Source organism: Tachysurus fulvidraco, chromosome 4 (assembly GCF_022655615.1).
Source record: "Tachysurus fulvidraco isolate hzauxx_2018 chromosome 4, HZAU_PFXX_2.0, whole genome shotgun sequence".
NCBI classification, from domain to species: domain Eukaryota; kingdom Metazoa; phylum Chordata; class Actinopteri; order Siluriformes; family Bagridae; genus Tachysurus; species Tachysurus fulvidraco.
Window position 1 is genome coordinate 14,105,922 of NC_062521.1, and position 26,814 is coordinate 14,132,735.

General features: G+C 38.1%; 1 protein-coding gene across 29 annotated transcripts in view; it reads left to right on the forward strand.

Moving 5' to 3' along the window:
- Nucleotides 1-2,338: 2,338 nt before the first annotated feature.
- Nucleotides 2,339-26,814, forward strand: part of col13a1 (collagen, type XIII, alpha 1) — a 76,179-nt gene continuing 51,703 nt past the window's right edge. For 20 of the 29 annotated variants that reach the window (XM_047812479.1, XM_047812482.1, XM_047812481.1 and 17 more), the window contains exons 1-2: nucleotides 2,341-3,070; nucleotides 6,006-6,075. In XM_047812479.1, the coding sequence (XP_047668435.1) occupies nucleotides 2,771-3,070; nucleotides 6,006-6,075 (370 nt within the window). In that variant the 5' untranslated portion in view covers nucleotides 2,341-2,770. Of the gene's footprint in view, nucleotides 3,071-6,005; nucleotides 6,076-26,814 lie in introns of all 29 variants that reach the window. The other 9 variants (XM_047812486.1, XM_047812503.1, XM_047812504.1 and 6 more) reach the window with 3 other exon arrangements.

Consider the following 26,814-nt stretch of genomic DNA (forward strand, 5'->3'; position numbering starts at 1 on the left):
GGTCCAATCTGCCTTTGTGGTTTTGTAAATGCAGTTTGAGCAGCCACTACTTAAGATTGTCATCCTGGTTCTGGTAAGTCAGAGCTCATCTGATCCCTTATTGTAGCCCTAGTTGCTACTAGAAACAGTAACCATGTTATTTTTATTACTACTGACATGACCTTTAATCAAAGGATTAATGGAAATAGTGCAAAACAGGAACCAAAAGAGTAGGGCTTGTGTAACTGTGACTGTGTCCTCACAGGCCAAACAACTGTTGACAGGAAGGTATTGGTTATTACAGCATCTGCCAGAAGACTTTGATGTTTCATTTGCACAGGGGGAATGTCATAATTAGGATAAAATAATACCCTAGTGATCACCAAGAAATGAGTATGGATGACCATTAACTGAGAGATTGGCCTGATTTAGATTGGCCCTTAAAAGGACATTGCAACTGGTTTATATTTGTCCAAGCCACCTTCATTTGGTCACGAAACAAACATGACATTTTGGTTCATTTACAGCCCAACATTATCCATTTACTCTATATGTATTTTTTTTCTTTAAAAATGGTTTTAAACACATATGTTTAAATATCTTTCAAAGTTTTTTCATTATATATTGTACTCCCTGGGACATATTGTATGGGTTGCTAACCTATTGCTGTTCACAGTTGTATACACTGAAACACCCATTCAATCAATACTGACACTTTTCGAGATGCTTATTGGCCTACCAAGCATATCCTTGGACCAAAAATGGAAAGTCAGTGCTGGATTCCACACATGCAGGGTGGAAGCAGAAATCTTGCATAGGTCCACCTTTTTGCATAGGTCCAAAAACAATTGTTGAGGCATGGATTCCACAAGATGTTTACAGCAGATCCTTTAAGCCCTGCAAATTTTCAGGTGGGTCTATCACATCAAATGCTTGATTAGACATATATACAGGGAATTTGAGACCAAGTCAACATCTCAAACTGTTTCTCAGGCCATTCCTGAACAATGATTACAGTGTGGCAGGATGCATTAACCTGCTGAAAAAGGCCAAACATTAAAGTATACTGTTACCATGAAGAAGTATGTTTCATCTGCAACAATATTTAGGTAGATGACATATGTCAAAGTAACATCCACATGAATGCCAGAACTCAAGGTTCCTCAGCAGAACATTGCCCAGAACATCACATATAGTGCATCATGGAGCTTCTTTAAAAGCTCCACTCTCCAATTCTGATGCTAACCTTTACATTATAGGCACTTCTGGCAGTGAACTAGCATCAGAACAGGGACTCAGGCCTGGCTGTGGCTACACATTCCTATACACAGCATGCTGTGATGCAGTTATCTAGACATTACAATTTGGTCCTTGTCAAAGTCAGTCAGATCCTCACACTTGCCCATTTTTCCTGCTTCCAACATATCAACTTCAAGAGCTGACTATTCACTTGCTGCCAAATATATCCCATCCCTTACAGGTGCCTCTGTAATAAGATAATAAATGTTATTCACTACACCTGTCCGTGGTTTTAATGTTGTGGCTGATCAGTGTATACTATTGGAATGAAATAGTCTGAGCACTGTCAGCTGTTGCTTAGGCTAGTTGGTTTGGATAGCACACACATACACCCATAAGCAACTTATTTTGGTGGCCAGAATTAAGATGCCATTTAGTGTGCAGAATTTTTCAAATTATTATCTGCCAGATAGTATATGCGAATTCACATGGACTGTGAAGGAATCAAATGCTCTTTTGTCTTCCAACGTTGAACTTGAACTCTTCTTGGTTTTAGATGATACTAATACCTGTACAAATTTGCACGGCCAGTTATCATTTTTTGCGACAAATATCAATTCAAAGTACTTCAACATGCTTCCATTTTAACAGAGATTAATCCACACTGTAGCACGACGGGCAAAAAGGACAATCAATTAGTGTAGGGTTATAATAATTTGTCTAATTTAATAACTCTGTGGCTAATACTACTACTGAGGATGACGATTTTATTATCAAAAGATAAAGATTTAAAGGAATTAAAATACAAATTGTTGTAAACATACACATGCACATACACATGCTTATTTGCGCCGGACAGATCAAAAGGGTCATTTTATACACGTGGGCTCCTGGAACCTAAATATATCTTGTCGGCGAGGTTGCGGAGAAGTGCGCGGCTCCACTGAAGCTTCAGTTCCGCCCTGAGCTGATGAGAAACGATCACTTACACACACACACACACACACACACACACACACACACACACACACACACACACACACACACACACACACACACGCACGCACGCACGCACGCACGCACGCACGCACGCACGCAAGGGGGGGGAGGAGCTTCGCATACAGGAGAGGCGCAGGGCTCTTGAGAGCGCAGTTTAACGGAGAGCGCAGGGGAAAAGGCGCAGTTAAAGTGCAGTGTGGAGTGAATAGACTGCAGCTAAAGCATATTGCAGGGAAGAGGCTCAAGTTTCACACCACAGATCACCACAGCGCTGTGACACTGGAGCTCAGAAGGACACACTCAGATGGCACGACTCATTCCCACGGCACAACGCTATAGATCCTCCCGATCCACCTGTACACATCATCCGGAAACATGCGTTTAACTCATTTATAATTCCCATTTCTCCTTTTAACGCGACACTGATTTAACTAGGTCTTGGACTAAAGTTGTGGTTAGTATTTACTTTCAAACCACGCGCTGTTTGTCGGTTATTGTGTCCTCTGATGAGTAGATTATAAGCTTGTTGAAGGAAAAGGCAGGTTAGACTAAAATGGAACAAGACACCAAAGTTTCTCGCGATTCACCTGGAGAAAGGACTTGCGCCGAGCATCCGTGTAAAAGTGGCGCCTGGCCGAGGCGCACGGAGGTGTGTGGTGCGGTGGCGGTGTGCGTCGCGCTCTGCCTCCTCTCTCTCGGAGTGTCTGTGCTGTTTTATTTGCGCACCTCGGAGCTACAGGCCAGGGTAAACAGCTTGGAGAAGCACAGAGAGCCCCAGCAGCACTCAGCCTGGATGTTTCTTGAGCAGGTGGAACCAGTGCTCTTAAATCGCCTGGATCAGATGCTGGAAGAGGTGAGTCAGGGTATCAGAAATCAGGATATGGAACTTTTTATGCATGAGGACACAGTCAGGTTACTGCAAACATATCTTGCAAGTATGTTGTATTCATATTGTTGGTGTGCTAAGCTTTAATGCCTTCATCTAGATCAAATTGTAGGCTACGTGACAGAAAATCATGTATGACATTATTATGTCTAGTTGAAAGGTCAGTTGCATTCTGAACCATTTAATTTTATGAAACGTTCCATCTCTTGACTAAATGCATTATTAAATTACAGGAGCAACCTGTTTGGAGCTTGTAAAATCATTCACTTAACAAAAAATACTTTTAAGAGGTCTTTAACGAGACACACGAGGATCTCTAGAGCGTCACTAGCCACCTCTTCTCCCTGTCCAGATGGCCTTTCTCTTTTTTTTCTTTCTGTTGATGCAACGTTCACTTTCACTGAGCACCTGGTCTACATGTTTTGCTGCTCTGTGCCTCACAACATTGTCCATTGCAAAGCTGATATTGCTGGATGCAGGGGGAAATCATTAATGAACATTCTTTCTGATTTTGAGAAAGTCTTGATATCCCAAAGAATGCGAAAAAATTGATTTAGGTCAGAATAATGCTGTAAAGTTTGACATTTAATGCCCTTTGCCTAATGTGTATGATCATACTTTTTTAACGAGCTACCCTTCATGCTTTTCTATTTCATAATGTACTGTTTTTTTCTTTTCTTATTCTTACCTTTTCAATGACTTCAGCAATTTCTAGTCATCCACCGTCCTTATTTGTATTTTGATGATTTGTATTTTGTGTTTTAAATACACATTTTAGTTACCCTTTACTTATTTTTATTATTATTATTATTTATTCAGTTTAAATCTATATTTAAACCTGGATCAGTGGCAAGAAAAATGTCAGTTGAAATTAGTTTATTCTTGTCTCACAGGCCACCAGTTAACCTTTATGCATCCCATTTCACATTTTTATGAATCTCTAAGCGCTTTCAGCACTAGCCACACACACCAAATTTTGTGTAGTGTTGAGTCCCAAACAGTGAGGTGTAGAAAAGTGAGATATACAGCCTCTCACAGCTATACTTTCCTCACACAGGCCCCTAATGGTCACTCACCCAACAGTGTGTAAAGTATGTGCTGTGCTGTTGTGTTTTGGAAAGACAGAACCCTGCTTTTGGAATTTCAACCCATAGTTAGTAAAGCTGTCAGGACTGCAAAGGACAGTCTAGGCCTCAGTGAAGCAATGCAGACTGCAAGAGAGGCAGCCGGAACGTCTCAGTGCTAAAGTAAAGTGAGCTGGGGCTCAATCCAGGTTCTGGGTCAGTGCTGAAAAACATGTCTTAGTTATTTACAGTGGCTTGCAGGTGTCTTATAATTTGGATCTGTGTTTAAACTTGTAGTTTTTAACTGTTGCGGTAATTTTGCCTCATGTATAATGCCTGCATTTCAATTTTCATTAATCTATCTTTAACTTCAGGAAGACATGTGAAATAGTCACAAGACTCCAAACTAAGAAAATCAATAGATTTGACTAGTAACAGTAAAATAAGAGAGAGATTTTTCTTTGCTGCAAAGTCTGGGAGACATTGAAGTAATCAGATGCTGGAATAAAAAAAAGATTCAATTTAATTTTTATAACTTTTGCTAAAGTACTCTGACAGCAGCTGACTATGATTACCATAATGTCATTATTTACACCACATCATACACCAGGTATCACCAAGGCACTGAATCATAAAATATACTGATACCGAGCTGAGGAAGGTGCAATAATAATAATAATAATAATAATAATAATAATAATAATAATAATAATAATAATAATAATAATAATAACATGTTCTTTGTGAATGATTTAAATTACTGTGGTGTTCAAGGTTTTGCCCAGTAAAAACAAATGGTCTGGAAAATATGGGATTTTGTTCCATATTTCTAAAAGAGAAAAACCTTTAGAAAAATCAGTGAACAATACTTCTTTGGAAAAAGTAATTTGAGAAAAGTATGCATGCTTTTAAACTTGAAATATTTTCCAAGTCTCAGTTGTATTTCCTCAAGAATTTACTTAATACGACTATTCCAGGTTGTGCCAATGCTTCTTATTCTGTTCATCTCTTATTAATGCTCATTAGCTCTATTTCTGATTTACAAGACACTCAACTGTTCTCCAGTCAGTGTCAGTGTTGTTGAAATAAAGCATTGCTTGTAGTGCCTGAGACTTGTCTGTGTAAAGACTTTTGCAGCTGTGTAGAGAGTGTGCCAGTATCAACCAAATAAACCCATGGAATGAATTGTGCTTATCGTAAATTGGGAAAAAATATGGATATAACTTTAAGAATAATTTACCTATTAACTAAATATTAATGGGCATATTGTACTGTGTTCTAATCATAGTCATTGTAACAACTTATTTGATTTGCAAAAGGTAGGCAGGTACTCAATCTCCCTTATTGAACAGAAAGAATAATTTGTTGGGTAATTTATAAATTCTAATCCTGATCTTAGTAAAATAGAAATAGATTAAGAGATTAACCTGTATTTAATTGTCAGAAGTAACTGCTGTGAGTGTAAAACTGATATTTGAAACAAATATATCAAGCTAGTGTTGCAGCCATGTATTAGAAATGTGTTTGAAAGTATTGTTAGAGTAATAATGGTATGAAGTATTACAGTAGAAGCTACCACTGTATTAGAGCTTGTAGCTGTGCTTGTTAGTAGACTCAGAGAATCTAGATAGACACCAACTCCATCTCCTATTGAAAAGAAATGTATGTAGTGTTCCAGCTAAGGATATGTTGATTATCTTTTCAAGTTGTATGTTAAATTCTACTCAAGCCAAACTTAACTTTACTCAATCCTCCTGTAAATGGGTGTGAGATGATCCTGATTATCAGCGTGCACGGCCATTCCTGGTATAACTGCAGCTTTCTTTGTTCTTTTGCAGAAGTTAGCATCTCGTCTGCCAAAGACCAGAGAGACTCGGGATGTCTCCCACGCCTGTCTGTGTCCACCAGGTAGGTCTAACCATTTGCTTTTGAACCCAACCATACTGACTATAACACACCTGGCTTTTGAAGAAAGCAGTGGTTACCACTGTTTATGTTTGCTTTGTGGTTGCGTCTTTCACAGAGGCTTTTTGAGGCTTTCATTCACAAATCCCACTCCTATTCTGGTCCTGTAGGTGTATTTGAATACAGCTATTTTTAGACAACTAGTGAATTAGATTCTATGTTATTTAAAAGATTTCAAAAGTGTGTGTAGAATAAGTCCTTTCTTGTTTCTCCAAACTAAATGGAGTGCACTTGTGCCTCTGATCTGGCATCTCTAATAGTGACAGGTGCAGTCATATTTTGGGCTCGGTTGGCAGTCATTGACTTTCACTTGTGTCATGTTGGGTTATGATGCAAAACAGAGTGACAGGATGGCATCATCTCAGAATACCAGTGCAGAGCAAACTGTCAAAGTCCAAAGCTGATGGGTAATAAGTCACACTGGCTCAGTGGGGTCATGTCTCCTAGGATATAACCTGAGAAACACAATCATGGGAACACAATGTGGTTTAGTGATATGACAGTGACTACAATGTTAAGGGAGCAATGTGACCATACAAGTAAGGAGTTTTTGCCCATAGTTTTGTTACTGATACTTAGCAGTGAATCTGTGATTTCTTAACTTTCTCTGAAAAACAGGACACTTAATAAATTTCAAGAGTGTCAGTCTTGCAGATATTTGTTTCCTTACTTCAGACTCCAGGTGTAAGCCATTATCTTGTGTGTGTGAGAAAGAAAAAGAGAAAGAGGTGAGACAGAACACACATCTGAGTGTTAATTTGCCCATCAGCAGTAGCCATCAGTGTGTTAACAGAGCTGAGGGCCCAGATGGTGTCTGTGTTTGAACATGTTTGTACTTTATGACTTTGATGTAAGGGACATCCTGGTCTCACGATGACCACAGTTGTATTGTTTTGTAAACTGATTGTGAGTATGTCCATGCGTTAATTTTAAAGTGAGATTTTTGTGCATAAATACTTTGTGTAGAATATTGTAAGGATAGTTTTGTTAGACAGGATTCAAATAGTCTATGTTACAAGTAAGCATACTCATGAGTATGTTTACTGTATGTGTGTGAATACAATATGAATATGTATATGTAGTGCTCTCCTTCCTCCAGCTGCCTCCTGTCGATCATTCCCTCAGGCCGTACTCAGATTGCTTCCATTCCTTTGTTTATTTTCAGTGCTAAGGGACACGCGGTAGTGGCCCCCATCTGCGGCCCTCAGACACCACTCCTGAAAAGCACACGTACTTACATACAAAAGACAGACTTCTGTTTTGTAGACAACTAAACAAGGGTATCATCTATCAACACTTAAAATTTTATTTATATCCTTAAATCAAGCTTCCCATAACATATTTAACAGGAGTTAAGCCCTTGCACAATAAATATAATACAAGAATAAATATTTAAGCACATTTATATAAATTTAATTTCATATAAATGTGCTTAAATATAATACAAGAATAAATATTTATGCACATTTAATTTCTTAATTATTGCTTATTCCCATTAATTGGGCATCTCCCACACTTTTTTAGTCAAACTGTGTTTATTCTGAGTTTGTACAGAAAATTCCCCACAAATTCATTTGATGAAGTTAGATTGCTGTAAGTTGAGTTGAGTGTCCTTGGCATCCAGTCACAGTGTATTTAGAAGGAAAAGATTCAGAGTTATTGCCTATGTAATATTAACTGTCCTTTGTTAACAGAAAAATTCTTTGCATGAATATGATGTTAAAGTAAAGTTTAAATTACAGTCGAGAAACATTCACAAAATAGCAGTGGTTCCCCAAACTTAATCATTGTCTCCAATCAGGCTCATGAAACCTGACCTAAGGATGAATATTTATTATTAGGTATAATGGCTGATTATGAGAATGTGGTGTTTAGAGCTTTGGGGACAGTAGTTCCTACCTTCTTTTTCTTATACTTAAGTAATATCCAAGAAAATGTCATTCAGACCGTCACTTTCCTACAGTTTATTCCAGGAAGAGTTTCACTTTTTTCACTTCAGAGAGTTTTTAACCTTTATGATGGCAAAATGTTACCATTAGTTGATCTGTATATGATATTCAGTTAAATTACAATGCATTTATGGCACTGATTGAAGATTTTCAATTTATATAATAGAAATGAAGTCAGCTTAACTTTGCTAAAGCTCCATGTACCAGTTTACCTTCAGGCCATATGTTGTCTGTGTAACTGATCTCAAATCTGTGTACTCCTTTTACCTTAAATGGAAAATTCCAGGTTTTTGTGACTTAAGACTTATGCTATTAATCAAATCCTGCTTTCTGGAATAAACCCTTCTTCTACTTCTACACCATTCTGTATCCTCAGTCTTGCAGATGAGTACTGTGACAGTGTTGATAGTGTTAGTGTTGCTAAGTGCCTTATAGTGACATGAGTTGTATTTGAATCACTGTTACACGAGTGCATTGAAACACATACATTTGTGCTATACATAAAAATAATGATTTATTGATGTGGAAATATTAATGTGTGGCTAACTGTGTTTGTTGTCTATTATTTAGTAAAGGCTAGTGTTAGTACTGTGTTTAAATCAACATATGGTTCAATAGTAAGTATTTATAACAAAGGTGAGAACAAATATTGTAGGTGAAAACATGGTACTGTATATTCTTTGGTTAGTGAGAGCTTTCCCCATAGAACATTAGCCAACAGCCGTTTCAGAGAACAGGAAAACTTTCATGACTGTTAGATTGAGTCCAGGTCTCAGCCTCAGGAGCTCTCTTGAATCCATATATTGTTTGCTGAAGAGCTGAGTGGCATTTTCTTGGACATTGCTTCAGGAAAAGGAGAAGAAAGAGGCTGCTGTACCATCACCTTCAAACACCACACACCACTATAACGCTCATACTAAACTGCTTTGTGACTATAGGCAGACATTGGTTTAAAGAGTCTGTGTGGTTGGAGATCCAGTGGATTGTGCTTGCTTGTTTGGCACATGGAAAGAATAGGGCAGAGTCTCGTGTCTGTAGAGGTCATCTGCTGTGGATTAGCCATAAGGAGAAAAGCAAGTGAGCATGGCAGGAAAAGCCAGTGAATAAAGGCCTCTAAAGCCACACCACTCGAGCTGCCGGAAGTGAGCTTTGACAGTTTATGCGGTTAGGGTCCGAGGGGAGGCCATGTCTAGTGTGTTTGAAACCAGAGCTGGACTGTGGTGTCTCTAAGCATGGCATATTTGTCATAACAGCTTCTACACACCAGCAATAGCAACAGCAAAGCACACAACACAACACATTATTAGTGCTGTGACTCGTAGTGAAGAGTGAAACTAAGATTTAAGTAATACAGCAAAACAAACATGATAGGTGGGTGTGAGAGATCAGCATGTAAACTAGCTATCATACACTTAGCTAGGTTCTAGCTTGGTAAAATTAGCTAGCTAGCTTTTTACCGAATGTGAAATGTAAATCACTGTTTAATTGATAATTGCAGCAAGAGATGTAAAACAAAATGGCACAAAAGGGGACACAATAGCTGAAAACGTATTGGATAATTAGCAATACAGTAAATAATTAGCGATAACCTTAATGTTATCTATTCCAGCAACAGACCAAAAATAGGCTAGCTACTTCACAGAAAGAGTTATACATGTAACTGCATTTCTTCTTTACAGTGAATGGATGTCTGTTAAAGAGCTAAGATCAAGGAAATAATTTCAAGTATTAATTAATTAACTACAGCAAAAAATGGTAAAGCTCTCTGTCTTGGTGTTTAAAAGCAAACAAAACATATTTTAGTGCTTTTTAAGAACCAGCAACATTATGTATTGAAGATTAAATCACAGGTGATCAGACCTGCTGAACTATCCTGTACCCTGATTAATGTCATTAGCAGTGAGGACAAGTAAATCATGAATGCTGGCAAGTGTGTAAAGTCATTCGAACTGTTTGTTTGCAGAGGTTCCATACTGTCTCATTAGAGTGCCCTCTTGTGTCAGGACTTTCACGTCAAGCACAGTGGTGGACGTCAAGCACCTGGCATGAGGAGCACTCAGAGAACGCCCAGCATTCTCCCTGATGACAGACCAATGTAGACTGTACTGGATCAAAGAATGACTGTGTGTGTGAGCAAGTTGGAGTGATAGAGATTCGGAAAAGAGAAAGAGAGGGTGGGAAAGAATGAGAGAGCACCTGCGAGAGCACATGGGACACATAGCCAAATTAAGCCAGTCCAGCAAAGCCATTTAATCCAAATTTAAAAATACCCCTTAGATACCCTGAAGAGGCAAGGCCGCTTCACCCTTGTAAATGAGAGACAGCTTTAAACTCAATGATGAGGTCAGGCATAGAGGTCAGTGGCTCCGGCCGTTTAAGCGCCCCGAAGTTCAACTTGTCATGCCTGCTGACAGGAAGAGGCAGTGGCAGATTTCCTTTCCTGGCATGTGATTAGCTTACAGCTCAGCTGCCAGGGAACGCTTTTACTGGGGTGATAGTTGTTGTCTACTAACTGTGCCCAGCAGACACGCAGTCTCACAAGAGGGCCAGAGAACGTATGAGGAAAGAGCGTAGTTACAGGAATGTCTGTAGTAGACAAAAAAACGGGTGGCTAGAGAGCACTGACGGTGTGAGAGGAAGAGAAAGACAGACAGGGAAAGAGCGCGTGAGTTGGAAATGAAGGAGAACACTATGTGGTTAGCCATCTGCTTTTCACATTGAATCTTGTATTGACCAAGGATCTGCTTCTGAAATCCCCCGTTTTTGCCCATGGTCCTAAAAAACAATGACGTCTTAAAAATATTATTTTATTCAGAGGAATCTGACAGCCATCTCTTAATGCTCATTTTGGAACAAACAGTTTGGCAGGATTTGGCCTGCACATATAAACATAATTTATTCCATATGAGACTGAAAAGGATTTGTACAGTTTGAACATAGAGCTGTGTTTATTTGACCAAATGCATTTCATTTTGTGTATTTTAATAGTGGTTACACAACATATCAGTACTCCATATGAATTTGGTGCTTGTCAAAGGCCTTCTGAACTGTTCATTCTGACCAGAATCTAAATCATGTTGTCTCATGCCTTGGTCTTGAATATATACATCTGGTTTTATCTTATTTCATTCCAGGCATGTTTCTTGAATAATAATGAGAGGAAATGCATGGATGGCCCTCTGCGTGTGGCCATATGTGTGACTAGTTATGCTTTTACAAAAAAAAAATGCATGATAGAGAATGTGTGGCACATAAAGTGGGGTTATTAGCCCTGCGCCACTGAGCCTGATATGTAATTACACTTGGACAGCTTTTAGCAAAAGAAAGTTGTCTGGAAAAGTGCAGTTAATGTTCTGGATAAACAAACAGAATGGCATGCTAAGTGTTGGAAATTTTCCACCTTATTTGGAGGTGGATTCATGACAATGCATACATTGTCTTGGAAAAACATGCCATGGTTAGATGATAATTTAGTGTGCAAATCTACGTGTTGTTTTTTTAAACCATGAGTATTCGCTAACACAAGCAGATACAGTATCAAAGACAAAAGTCTAAATTGTGCTTTATTATATTAAATATTTGGTGGTGTGTTAATGACAAAGGAAGATATGGATGGATGGATGTTAGAATGGATGCTATGATGCGCTATATTTACCAAACCTCTGTAGACATATGACCATCAAACCCGTATATTGGCCTTCCTAACCTGTATCTACAAAGTTGGCAGTTACATGGATTCCCTTCATTAGAGCTAAGAAGTCCTGATCTGTTCCAGTATGACAGTTCTCCTGTGCACAAAGCAAGAAGCAACCATAAATATATGGTTTGACAAAGTTGCCTTTGTAAATTTGTAACCCTGACTGTGTCAGAAGTCTCCTCACCCAACAGCAGTACAGTACCTGACCTCGCTAATGCTCTAGTGTCTGCCTCTGTAAATCCTGAGTGAAGCTGCCATTCTAAAACATCTATTTGAACGCTTTCCCAGAAGAATTTATTTAATTATAATACCAAAGGGAGGTCTAAATATATGGTTGGAAGTTCAGCATGCACATATTGGTGTGATGGTCAGCCATCTACAAAATTTTGGGCCGTATAATGTAAATAGTAGGTGAGCTGTTACAAATACAGTTTATTCCTACAGATACAGACACCATTACAATTGTGAGAATTTTAAGCAATGCAATAACTGTAGTGTAAATTAAATGCCAAAAGCAGATAGGTGGTAAGGCATTATGGTTTGGAGAGAAAGTTTCAGTTGCTCAATGGAGTAAATAATGATTACAAAATGATTATAAATTGTATATCCATACATATTCTAGACATACAGTTCAGTGTTTAACAGAAAAAAAAACCAAAAAAAAAAAACAGTATAGACCATATTATGCTGTAGACCATCCTGTTAGTTTACAATATGCAAATCAGCTAAAACTAGCTGGACATCCAATGTGAATCAAAAAATATACTATGTATTTGTTTTGATATAATTAAATTGTTTGCTTCTGAAATACATTTAAACTTGAAACAGATGCAACACAATCCACCCCATAGCAAAATGTCCCACTAAGCAGAGCAATACAAAGCCTGGTGAGTTTATTTTGTGTAGACCCTAGTTTCAGTTTCCCGCAAAGCATCGTGTGCTGGCATGGTTCGAACAGGCCCCTTGCTTGCAGCAGACTTCCTGTGGGCATCAGAATACACTCTGCTGTCTGCTCCGAGGAAGCCCGTTCTTATGCTAAAAGATCTGGGCTGACTGCCAAAAACAACACTTTATTTTGAGTCTGAAAGTAGAAAAAAAAAATCTCCCTCTGGAGTATTTTTGTCACTGGGCACAGCAGCCCTGGTAGTTGGAATTGTAGTAGCTCATTTCAGAAGTATCACCTTTTGGAATCCAAGTCTAATTTTGGGCTCAAAAGTTCTGGTGGTAAAGGATGTTTCTGGGTCCCTCCAAAAACAGGTCCCGCTTCATAGGTGAACAACAACCTTTAAAGCATTGCAAAAATGCCCTGACATTTCCAGGGGGCTCTTTATACACTGCAAAAGAGGTCTGTTAAAGTCTGTATGTTATTAAGCACCATTAGAGGCACACATTTGTACATCTCTGTGAAACTGCACTGAAACAGAAGCCCATCTGCTTTGCATCAGCCACTAATTTCTGGTAAACGAACAGCCTCCGATGAAATTTTATATTGGTAGGAAGTGATAGAATCTTTCCAACCTTAAAGTCATTATGAAAAAACTTCTGTATTTCACCACCATGACCATCATTGTGGCCACTTCATAAACTGTCATTTTCAGATCAAATGATTGTTGTGAACCTAAACAAAGCTTCTCATTAATAAAGTCATTTAAATTTTAAGATAATTTTTCATCTGGGTCTTGATTTTCTCAAAAGCTCACAGTTTTTTTGGACCTCAGAATCTACATGGAAAGGGCAAAAATACATGGTAAAAGTCATCACATAAAAGGAGAACCTCTCTGCTTGAAATAGAAAGACTTGACATTAAGGGCAAAGTAATGAAGGAATCAGATTCCTGGCTAAAGACTTGCCATCAATGCTATCCTTATTCGAATAAAGACTAAACCAGATGTCTGTGCATGAGAATGCCTTACCTAGATGACTTACCTTCATCTTTTATGTTCACATCAGGCTTTGATTTTGTGAATTGGCTTTTGCCATTTCCTCTTTGGTTTAATTTCCTTTCCCTATGAAACATAAAGGCTCAGGTGTAACGTTGTGCTTACTCTAATAATGACCCCTGAAAAGATTGCATCACCTGATTGTATTGTTTATGACATTAATTTAAGCTGAATTTGATATTTGATTTGATATATATATATATATATATATATATATATATATATATATATATATATATATATATACTATAATGATTCACATTAACAGTCTATACTGAAGCACTGAAATTCCCCAACCAATATAAAAAATCAAGGTGGACTTTTTTGTACATTAAGTAGATCTTTACAAATAATTTATTTTATTTATTTATTTTGATAAAAATGTTTCACAAGATAAAGAAACTACGATTTCTGTGTACACTGCTTAGTCCTTTTATAAACAGAGAGCTTAACAAATGCTCTACAAACACCAGTCTGTTGGCACTGAGGTCATTGTGTTAGTGTTGATGGCAGGGTGTTAAATTACAGGTTAAAGAAGATCCTCAGGGTGTACGCTGACTCTTAACCTCTCACCCCTCATCTAAGGTATTACCTACAGTCACTTAGTGAGGGTGAAGTAGGCTTCTGTCAGAGGACACTGCGTCTTAGTTAAATTTAGCTCATGGGTAACAGTAAACATTGTTTTATTTTCTAGATTTCTTAGCACACACTAATCTGTCCTGTGATGGTTTGCTGGTTAGTCAACCCAACAGTGTTTCCATCATCTTCCATCCACCTCATATGCCCCATTACTAATACCCCAACCCCACCCCCTGCCCCTTGAAATTAAGTGTTTAAAATTCTTTACAGAGATTTATTGAAGTTTTCCTATCTTTTTCCTTGTTGTGTCTCAGTCCTGTCAACTTTAATACACCCTATTGCTCCTTTAGACCATTGCATGTCACTGGATTCTTATCTCTTTCTTCCTGCTGTTCTAATGGTTTCCCTCAACTTCCCTTTCATTCTCTGCTTTTCCTAGTGTGTTTCTGTTCCAAAGTCTGTTTTATTTGAAACAACTTATCTGCCCTTCAGCTATAATAAGGGGGATACGAATAAATAAAGGTCAACTGGACTTCTGTTTAGGAAACAAAGCCAGTGTTTTATTGGAGAGCTTTCATGTTTTTATCAGCGTGCCTTACGGGCATATCGGATTTATAGGTAGCAGTAGGCAATAAAATTAACCAGATTTCTATTTTGGGGTCTGTAACATGACCGGTTTGTGATGGCATAAGAGATATTTCTTAGGGCATTTAAGGAATTTAACATTTGTTACATTTTTACTGTTATCTATCTATCTATCTATCTATCTATCTATCTATCTATCTATCTATCTATCTATCTATATATATATATATATATATATATATATATATATATATATATATATATATATATATATATATACACATTTATTTATTTATTTTTTGCAAAGATCCATTATAGAACCATACACAAAAAAGAATCACAGATATTATGAATTGTAGCAACCTGTAAATATTACTTTGTGCACATTAGGGTGAAATGTTAGCTTTGTCCTAGACAATTGTCCTGTATGTTATGTAGTGGCTACATAAATGTTCCTTCTGGTGAACTCGTGAACACAATAAACACGTTCATTAAAAGAATCATTTCGAAAGAATTTGTCCAAGTCAGATCGTTCCTAGCCAGCCATATTGTTTTTCAATATTTCCAGGAAAAGAGTCTGACCTCTGACTCTCAGAGCTTTCAGTATGTTCAGTAAATCAGATGGTTGTAATTGTTGGCCTTGATTAATGCAGTCACTCAGTTTATGTTCAGTGAATCAACATGTTATTGTTGAGAGCATGAAAAAATAAATAAATGATTATGTCACAGAATTCATCCACAAAAGTGTGTGTCTATTGAAATCTGTCAGGTGAAGTACTGCACTGGCACTGAACTTTTTCCACAAAGGTTAAGGAGGTCAATTAGTCAGGAATTGCTGATCACCAACCAGAAACATTTACTCAACAAGTTAAAAGTTCTGTTTGCTGATTTTAGATTAGCAACTGAGCAACGTCACCCATTACTGCTGTTCTCATTCTTAATCTAAAAACCTTTGCTGCTCTTTGATTTTTTTTCTTGCTTTTTATGTGGTTCTACTTTTCTTCATTTTTTTAAAGTAACAGTTGAATCACTTATTATAACGCCAAGCATTTCTGTCATTTTTAGGTTTTGTGTTCTAAAGTACTTTAAATTCTTTTTCATCAGAGAATGAAAAACCTCCTACATAGGGTCTTGCTTTTCTGCCTGTCTTGCAAAGCTTTTAGAGAGGGAAGTCTCTGAGGCAAGGAGTTCTATGTATTTAACAGAGACCCTGGAGCCAGACCTAGCTTCCATTCTTACTGACGCCAAGAAACTGGGGACCTCAGGTTGACTCTGTGATGAAAGAGAGAGAGAAATCGTGGAAGAAAACACCAGGAAGATAAACGATTAGAGAGAGAAAAAAGAGCTACCATTAACTTAGTAGGATTTTTTCAGAACCAGGTCCATTGTTTTGCTCATTTAACATGAGAAGGAATCTGCTAATGAACCGACCAGAACTCATTTACCTGAACATCCTGTTACATCATCACAGACACAAGATGGCATTACTTAAGACAAGCTGATCATTTTCACAGAGGTCTACCAATCGGGGTTTAAACTTTCTAAGGGAAAGGTCTATCTCTGCTTCTATTTTTATTTTAACTTTATTACTTGTCCTTCCTTTATTTATTAGTTGTTCTGGGTATGAATAACAGAGATCTTTGATAGACAATTATTGATTCACAAATACCAGATTCCAGACAGAGACGAGGCCCACAGGCTAGTATTGCAGCCTTCAATGCATGATTCATCCTACTAAACTCACATCCAAAGCAGTAAACAATACTATTTTGCCAGCTAAGCAGAAAAGAGCATTTATACCAAATACAGTAATCCCTCGCCACTTTGCGGTTCAAGTTTCACGGTTCAAGGTTCGCGGTTCAAGTTTTGCGGCCTCAGTGCATTGCTGATTTTTCAAAAATATTCATCGAAAAATAAAAATAAAAACGGTTTCCCAGGATGCCAGACAAAGAGAGAAACTCTCTCAGAGGCTTTGTACATACCCATGGGCACTCAGACAAGGCACATGATTGGTTCCCGGTACGAGATCAGAGCTGATTGGCTGCGCATCATCGCATCCTCTCCCAGCTTCTTCCCTTGTTGTATCTCGCCATTCTAGTTCACGCTGTAAACTGTGTCTCACGTATTGTGTTCGAAAGTAACTTTTCGTTAAGCCCTTACAATGCCTCCTAAGCAAAAGATTCCTCTAGTGAGCCCAAGAGGAAGAGGAAGATGATGACCATCAGTGAAAAGGTCAAACTTAGGACCAATCCTACTTCGTGGATTTTCACCTATCGCGAGGGGTTCCGGTCCCCATTAAACGTGATACATATAAGAAACTAGCAATAAAAAGGCAAGAATAAAGAAACTAAAACTCTATTAGTGATATAAAATAACACACGTGTCTGTATTTAATTCCTTTCTGTATTTAATAATGTAACAGTGCTCAAATGCTACAGACTTATGCTGTTTGTGGTGAGGACAGAATATTTCTTCAGACGGTTTAGCCAGAGAATTGTGAAGGAATTTGTGAAGTCATTTATGAAGGAATCATCAGTGTAAGGAGTGAAAATATGATAATGAACAAAACCATGTGTTTCAAATGTAGAATCCATCACATTCATTGATTTATGCCACGTCAACAGGATTTTGTTTTCTTGTTAAAAAGGAATGTAAGTTTAATTTGACACAAAGCCTTGACGTTAACAATAAATCTTTGACTATTACTTGTATGTATGCAAGTTGAGTGTTGAGTGTGAAGACAGCTTTACTGATCATCACAGAGAACATGATGGGGCAATTCTAATATAATGCAAAGGCAAGTACCTTTGTATACTTTACGATTTCTGTAAATCTGCCTTGTGATAATGTCCATTCCATTGAAATGAATTATTTCGGATGTGCATATCCTGTATATGAGGTCAGACAAGCTAACAGGAGTTCTGTGTCACCTTGTGAGACTTTTTGTGATGCAAAGCTCTGGGAATTTGTTTTAGCATCTGTGTATAGCGTGTATAATTATGTATATTTGTGAACATTGTTGTAGAAGGAGGTGACAGGACTTATCAAACAGAGAAAAGCAATTGCTTTTGGAGATGTAAACATGGCCAGCTTCCCCTCTCTCCTCGTCATTAACCCAGCCCCATTTGGTTTGCTCATCTCACCACAAAGCATTCGTTTGATGTCCTCTAGATAAACAAGGTTATTTACAGTGCTGAGGGGATACTTTGCCCCTCGCTGAGAGGCCCTCTTCTGGGAGAACAGGCTGAGGTATGTTCACGGTGTGTCGACGAGTATGTGTACAAGTGTGGGACAGCATCAGGGCCTTGTTCTCAAACACAGAGCAAAACTTTCAGTGGATGAGTCAAATACACATTGTCCACCATGGTGATAGGAATGACCTAATTGGGACCTTATGCCTCAAGACACTTGCTCTAACAGATTGCTCTACTGTGATCTAGTGCAGTGCAAAAATACAACAAGTAAGGAATGGAACATGTTTACGTACAGTAAGTTCCCCTTTAAGTGTAATAAAGTGGGCATTAGAGCACAGCTTAAACAGCTTTCTTTTCTTCAAATTGAATATCCAAATATGTACCTGCTTTCTTCTGAACTGTGCAACGAATTGCTGATGGCTGAAGTTCTATGATTGTCCTGTCCTTGCCTTTCTGTCAGACAGAGAGGGGGCACTTTTTTTAACTTTCAAATAAAGGCAGACTGGAGGGCTTCCTATAAAACTGACTTCCTGACAAAACTGACATCCTATGTCACTGTAGCTTCAGTGTAGCATTTGAGCTTAGAAATTAAGCAGGTAGGACCTAACTGGGGAAATAGAGGTAAAGGCAGAGATTTACTATTAGCTTATGAAGGGTCACAATGATACTGTAACACAAACACAGGCAATATGTGTGTGTGTGTGTGTGTGTGTGTGTGTGTGTGTGTGTGTGTGTGTGTGTGTGTGTGTGTGTGTGTGTGTGTGTGTGTGTGTGTGTGTGTGTGTGTGTGTGTGTGTGTGTGTGTGTGTGCGTGCGTGTGTGTGTGTGTGCGTGTGTGTGTGCGTGTGTGTGTGTGTGTGTGTGTAGTTTGACCATAAATAAAGATGAATAAATGTATTTAAATTTAGAAATTTGCAACAATATCATCAAGTCCTTTACTCCATGGTAATAATGACTTAAATCACAGTTTCATTAGATGATTTATTTGGTTGGGATATTTTTACACTGGGATACTTATGATGGAATGCTTTGAAGAATAAGCATGGCACCATAAAGTGGAAGAAACTTATTAACTGTGAAAAACACATTAACTTTAACCATAATGATATTTTATAGATTTTTCATTTTATTTTATTTTTGTTTTCCTTAATTAAATGTTATTATTCATTGAAGTTTAATTTCAGTAAGTGTGCATGACTGAGGCAAAGCTGAACAGGATCATGACCTCTATTCTCTGGCATCCATGGTAATTTAGGGATTGTTGAAATTTTGTGGTTAATTAATTTATGCAAACCTACAATGGAAAGAACTCAAGAGACATGAGATAAACACACACACTTTCCTAATTCCCTACTGACAACCTGCAAAAAATTGTTACACAAACTCAGGTCCTACAAACTCACATAGAGAGAAACATGCTCATTCACTCAGTAAGGTCAACAATAGCTGTCAGATTTGGTGTTCACTGAATACGTCACCTTATACTGTTCCCATTCACACTGAATTTCAGGATTAAAGCATGAGATCACCTCAGGGCAAGCCACCTTTATGACCTTCTTGTCCGGTAGCCTAAACATTGCTTTCTTTGTATGGCTTGGGTTATTTGTCTTCACGGTTGACGCTTAAGCTTCAGCCTGTTTTTTGTGATTACTGATGTGTGTTAAGAGAGATTTCCTGACGTGTGAGGCCTCAAGGATGGATTGGGAAGGACACCACAGAGTAACCCTGGAGGGCTATATGCATGATCAAATCAGGATGGCATCCTACATTGCAAATGTATTGTGTGCGTGTGTGTGTTTGTGTGTCTGTCTGTATGTGGTAGACGCTTCAGAAGAGCGAGTTAGCAGTGCTGGTGTTTGGTTCGAAGTTCTGCTTGGCTGATCAGAGGTTCAGAGCTGTAGAACAGAGGATGACTTGCGTAGGAGCTCACATTGTTGTGAGCACAACAGACTAGTAGCAGATGATTGCTGAGCCACACAGAGTGACTGAAACACACATTGTTTGAGACACACACAAACACACCCACACACTCATTGCTATGTTAAAGAGCTCATTGATCCAGTGCATAGATTATTTATATGACATTTATTCCTCACTATATATTTTGTTTTATTATTTGGATGAAAAAAGCAGTGGTAAAGCCAAATCTCATGAAAACACATTATTCCATTAGAAACTTGATTCTGGAATACCATTCAATTAGACATCTCTGTTCTATCACTGTAATGCCATTTGCAATTTGCAAACAGAGGTAATTAATGTTGTGATTGTGGAGGCCTGATTTCTGCTACTCGGGTGTGGGAACAGACTTTCGGATGAGTGATGAAGCAGGACATTTGTTTTCCACAACAAGCTTGCTGACTTCCTCCAATGTTGAAATGCCTTGGGAACAACCATTAAGTTCTGGTGCATGACATTCCAGGATTCTGCTGCTGAGTGAGAGAATATGCTCTGTTTAAAAAAAAATGGGGTCTGCTCCATGTTTATTTTTAAGTCTATGCATATGTATTACCTGAGCACTTTAATAGTAATACCTGTACTCCTACTCTTTTATGCAATCTAATCATTGTCTTATCTTATCAGCACGAGCAATGCAGTGCATAAACTATTGTTTCTAAATTATAGGAAAGGGAATCGAATTAAATGATACAGTCAGCAGCTTTCACATCAGAATGTCATTTCAGTGATTTTGAGTGTGGCATGTTTGTTAGATCCAGACAGGATATTCAGCATATTGATAACTGCTAATCTCCTGGGATTTTAACACACAATACTCTCTAAAGTTTACTAAGAATAGTGCAATAAAGAAAAAGTGAGTGAGATGCATCTTCAGTGAGATGCCCTTGTATCAATATTCTAGGCTGGTGGAGGTGGAGAAAAGGTGTGAAGAATATTATTATGGAGTATGGAGAATGTTATTTTGTCACACTTTGGACCAATATTACAATCATTCATTGCTTGAATTCTAGTAACTTTAGTGTTCCCAGTCACTGGAGTGGAATCTAGTAAAAAGCCTTTGGGGTGTAGTAGAACAGTATGAAAGTGCAGTTAAGGATTCTGTAGGAATTGGACCAGAACTCCGAAGGAATGTTTTTAAAATCTTGTGGATGTTCCACAAAGATTCGAATCTGTTTTGTAACAGACCTTCCCAGTTTTAATATAATGTTCCTAATAAAGTGGTTGTTGAGTTTACAGTGCATCTATGATTGACTTTTGACATATATAAATGGTATTTTTCTTGATCTGTTTATCCTTTGTACATTTTAATAGTATTGATGTAATACTGATCATATAGGTAAGCTGATTCTCATGTAACATTTGTGCATTTCTCTAGAGAATTGATTAAGATATTATTTCAGACTCACTGTGCGATTAATGGAGTAAGGAGTCTGGAGTGGCTTTCTACAGGCCAGTGTAGTTTATGCTTCAGGCATGGCAGAGTGTTTGGATTCCATAACCTAGTGTGGCATGCAGTGGTGTTGGGTGATGAGGAGACGTTGGACTCTTGTTAAAGAACACTGGCATACTTCTCATTCTACTTCATTTAGAGTCACAGAGAAAATAAGAGATAAATAATACAGATGTGAAAAGTCAGAAAGAGCATTAGGGATTGGGAGGGTTCTGGTTTGTGTGTGTTCTGGGGCTTTTGAATGTTTTTATGATCAGAATTAAAGCTTCCTGAATGAAGGAAATGAGCAGAATTGATCAGATTCGCTCCAAAATACATTACTCAAATGCTTCCTCTAAGTGGAATTCATCTGGTGATGGGAATCAAACACAGCATACACACATAGACAAAATTATGTGATGCTGTTTCCCTTTATTTTACATTCAGACAAGATCTAGATTTGAATAATGCCTTAGTTATTGACCTTAGGGTCTCATATTTTAAATATTGTGATTAGATGACTAATCCTGCTGATAATTCAGTATCTAATATGCGCTGATTGTCAGACTGTTTACTGTAATGAAAATGGTGATTTTTACTCTGTCTGTGTAACAGAACCCAAGTGTGACACTCCATGTCTAGGACACTAGCGTTTGTGTCAGTAGGGATTATTTTGAGCTGTAATTGAGAAGCGTGTTGAAAATATTCTTGGTATACCGCAGCAACAGTCTCAGACTAAGCTATAGAGGGTCACTGAACATGGCAGCAACAATTTACTAGCAGATTGTGCTTGGTTTGAGTTTGATTATTTTTGTTGTAGCTTGAGTTTTCTCAGACAATTTGTACAGGCTGTGGAAGAATACTCAATGGCTTTGTGTTTGGGAAATGAAGGAATGTGCATGTGTCCTTCATACCTTACTGTTTCTGGATGGAACTCAGTGTTCGAGGTCAAGTCTGTTTCTCTCATCTTAAGGAAACTTGATACTTTCATGTGATTTTCTCTTTTTAGTCCTGTTTGCCTTTTGTGTGGATGTGTCATCCTTCAACAAGTCTGGGTTTATTTTGCTACATGGTTAGAGCAGCTTGAAGGGCCTGATTGAGAACAGACCCCCGTTTTTTCTAATGGGTGACTAATAAGCAGAAGATTATTTGAATTATTAAATGTTTCAAATATCTTAAAGATAAATAATCCTTTTAGATATGCATGCCAATATATTGGGGAACAAAAAAAAACACTTTTGATTACATAGTCAGATATTTACTACAGTTTTCCTAAGAAGAATAAAATCTTTGCTTTACTGCCATTAAGCTGCCATCACCAGTTAGCTCAGTTCTCAGCTAAAAAGCACCTGCCTGCTTGACAGCTGTTCAGTGATGTTGATACCACATATAGTTTCTAATTTAAAATGAAGGAAAGAAAAGTAGTGTAGTATAGACAAACGTTAATGGAATGACTAGCCTGGTGAAGTGTCTTGCAGTATTTGAACACTCTTCTGACACCTGAATGTCTCAGAATTTCAACGATCAAATGGCACACCATCTGAGATTCATGTAGATGTAGCCTCATCTTTCTCATCTCAGAGCTAAAGGAACACCTTGACTTGGGTTCATCTCCAAGTGTCACATCAGATGAACAGGAGTGTGGCCTCCCTCACAGGAGAGAAGGATATATGGCTAATTGCAGGAAATTGCAAGCCACATTCATTGTACATTTATTTACAGTACTGGTAGTATACTCCCTGGCGTTGAGATCTCTAGTTTTACTCATTATAGAAATACTTTCAATCATAAATATATTACATGGGTCATTCTACCCAGTAACTCTCCATTTGATTGCCCTCCTGCTCCCCAGCAGGTCTGAGACTGTGCAGTTCTTTTAACACTTTAGTGCCTGTGTAATTTTGTTTTCCAGCAGCTCTGGTTTTGCAATCAGCCAGCAAGCAGCACACATTTGATAGGCACTTTTAACACCAGCAATGATGTGTACAGTGCTGTTGGCCATATGCCTGCTCTGGAACACACATGGTAAACACATCAAGGTGCACAACGTCTATTTCAGCAATGCCACTGAAGTCTGCTTATCAAGCTTCTGTTTTAATAGCTCTTGTCTCATGGCTGTGTGCCACCTCTTTCTCAGTAACCAAATAGTAGTAGAGATATGCTCCCTAAGCACCATATTACCTTTTTTTATGCTCAGGGACACAGTATCTGAATGCAAAATGTAGGTGGCTAAGCCTCCCCCGTGGTAGTCCTCTGAGACATCCTACAGCTGTAGTCTTTCATTTAACTGATCTGATAAAACTCAGTAGCAGAGTTGCCTGACTTGATCCTTTCTTTTTCCCCCAAAAAACACTATCCATTTATGAATTTCATCACGAGCACATTTATGCTATAACAAGATTATAAGGAAGACTAATTGATGTTTCAGGAACATATTCTGCTTGCAAACTACAACATTTGTCAGCAGTCTCTCATATTGTGAGTGAATTTTTTTGCTTTTGCTGATGAACTGTATTGTGTGCTGTCTTTTCCATTAGGGGATAGAGTACAAAGAGAAATATGTTTCAAAACAAGAACACTAATCTTGTCTTTTAACACCCTCCCAGCATAAATAAATGTTGCCAGGGGTTAAAGATGGTCTTACAAAAAATGGACACGGCAATTAGACTTTCTGTAGCAGAACCATAAAACATTGTAAGTGTACAACATTTTTTTGCCTGCTGTAGTTTAGATGTTGTTTTAACCTTATCTAGGAAGCCATTTGTCTTCCACTGCAAAGTGTTTGTTATTCAAGAAATGGTTGTGTGTGTGTGTGTGTGTGTGTGTGTGTGTGTGTGTGTGTGTGTGTGTGTGTGTGTGTGTGTGTGTGTAATTAAGAAAAGCATGACTCCTTCATGTCCTGGGCCTTATCTTTATTATGAATTACAGTTAAAGATTGAAGTCAGAGTTCAGTAATTTAATTCTTCTTCCTTTTTTAGTGTTTAGACACCTTATTTACTTGTCTCAGTAGCGGTGCTAAAGCAGGGAAATCTCCGAATTGTGTTGGATCCTGATCCTCTTGGACAGGAGCGCTGTTAGGTATTTGAAGCTATGCAAACACCAGTGTGTGACCACATAAAGTCCTTTAGGTTAGCTTGGTGGAGAAGGTTTTGAGTTTCACGGTGCTGCATTCCATATACATCATATGTGTCTTATATTTTGTACCTGTATCCTTTTGTATTCACGTTCCTGGCAGAGTAGCTGCTAAAGTATAATGTCTTCACATGTGTAGGATCTGTAAGTGTTAATGCAACCCTCTTCTTTTAAATCTGCATTTTATTTGTAATAGATAAGCTGAGGTTTTACTTTTGTGTGTGGTTAAAGTTGGACAGTATTTCTCCCAGTGGCCCTATTGATATTCCTGTCACTCCATAATGCTCTGGTTTCTGATAACGAGGTCAAATTCTCTGCTCACTTCCTGGCTATTTCTTTTTTGTTGTTGATTCAATAAGCGAGACCCAATTAAAGTGGAGAGCAAGCAATAGCTTACCATGTCAACCAGAGTGAATTGTTAGATTTTAGTTCAGTCAGTCCATCAAAGGAAGTGAAGTCAGAACAAGTCCTTATTAAACCCTGTGCACCATAGTGAAGTCTACCCACACTTTTATAGTACATCATAACTCAGTGAAAAGCAAGCTGGAGTTTGGAGCAAGCACCATTCCCCTTGTTTCTGTGATTCTCTGGAACATCCATTCACTGGGCATATGGACTGTGTGATGTGGTGTTAGCATGTTCAGTCATGTGAAAATGGGATTACAGAGTAACCATAGGTGTTCCTGTGCAGGCTCCCTGCTGGATTTTGGACACATCATACTGTAGGCCTGCAATTATGGATAAATTTCTTTGGGGCTGCAATTTAAGTTTTGACCAGGAAAAAAAGTATGATTTATGTGTTGCTCCAGCTCAGGAATCATCTCAATGGATTGCAGTCGGAAGCTTTTCATCTATTGAGACTGGAAAAGGTGGTCACATATTTAATGTATAATTTTCCACCGGAGAGTAATTTGGGAGAATGATGGTAAAATCAGGTTAAAAGTGGCTTTTTCTGGTACCACCTCAATGGGGTCTTTGTGGTGATCTGTAAGAGACTTGGTGTAATTATTTAATCTCGGCCTTAGTGCCTTGGTTATTTATCTCTAAGGACCGTTTGGGAAAATATTTCATCTTCTGTCTTCCCACAAATGAGCTTGAAAGATTGCAATAAGTGCATGTAACTTCTGGCCTTTTGAGAAAAGCTGTAATTTACACAAGGTAAAAACGCAGAGAAATATAGCGCTACCAATAACTCTGAAAAACAAATGGAATTATCATTGGAACTGCATGGCCAAATTTGGATTACAGAAGTTATTTTATAGCATTGTTGGCTTATGTGGTTCCCTATTTGCACATTTCAAATTTATGATGCCAGCACAGATGAGACATAAGAGTAAGTGAAAATGACTGTTGTGTGGTGATTCACCTGACTCGACCTGCCTATGGGAGGAGTATGGATGATGGACGGTTGGCTTCTCTGTATTTGAGATTTTTGTGAAAATATCTAAACCTGATACAGCTTTTCTTTACAGTTTATTGGCTCTATGAGGATAGAAGAGGTGAAGGGAGTATGGTATACCCTTTTTCCAGCAAATCATTGCAGCTTTCTAGAAGGGTCATATAAAACTGTTTTTATTTGAATATTTCTCTTTAACAAGGCTGTGTATAAAAGATGCCACAAAAGTTACTTTTTAACATGCATTTGATGCACCTTCACACAGGGTTTATACATATATGTCTAAAAAAGACTTTTAATATAATAAAACACTACATATAAATTACTGATAAATGTTATTAGTACACTAAAACTCTACAGAAGATGTTATAGCAAAATAATAAACCCAGAAGTGGTTGGAATAAGGTTAGACTGGTCATGCTGTAGCCATTCTGCAAACCCTGTAGCTTTGACAACAAAACTGAGAAAGTACTGTAAGATTGCAGTTAAAAAAAAAATACAGACACATTACTCCACAAACAGTACACGGCCAGGGAACACTTCCATCACACTCATATGTGCCTGTTCCAAAACCATAGGCATTAACACAGAGGCCCCCCTTTGTTGTTATTATAATCTTTATTTTTCTGGGAAGCCTTTCCATTTGATTTTGGAGATGGTTGTATGGATTTTGCCCATTCAGCCATATGAGTATTTGCGAGGTCAGGCGCTGATGTCAAATGATGAGGCCTGGTGAGCAGTCAGCATTCCAGTACAACCAAAAGAGGTCTAAGGTCAGTGCCTGTGCCCTCTCTCACATCAACCTTGACAAATCATGCCGTT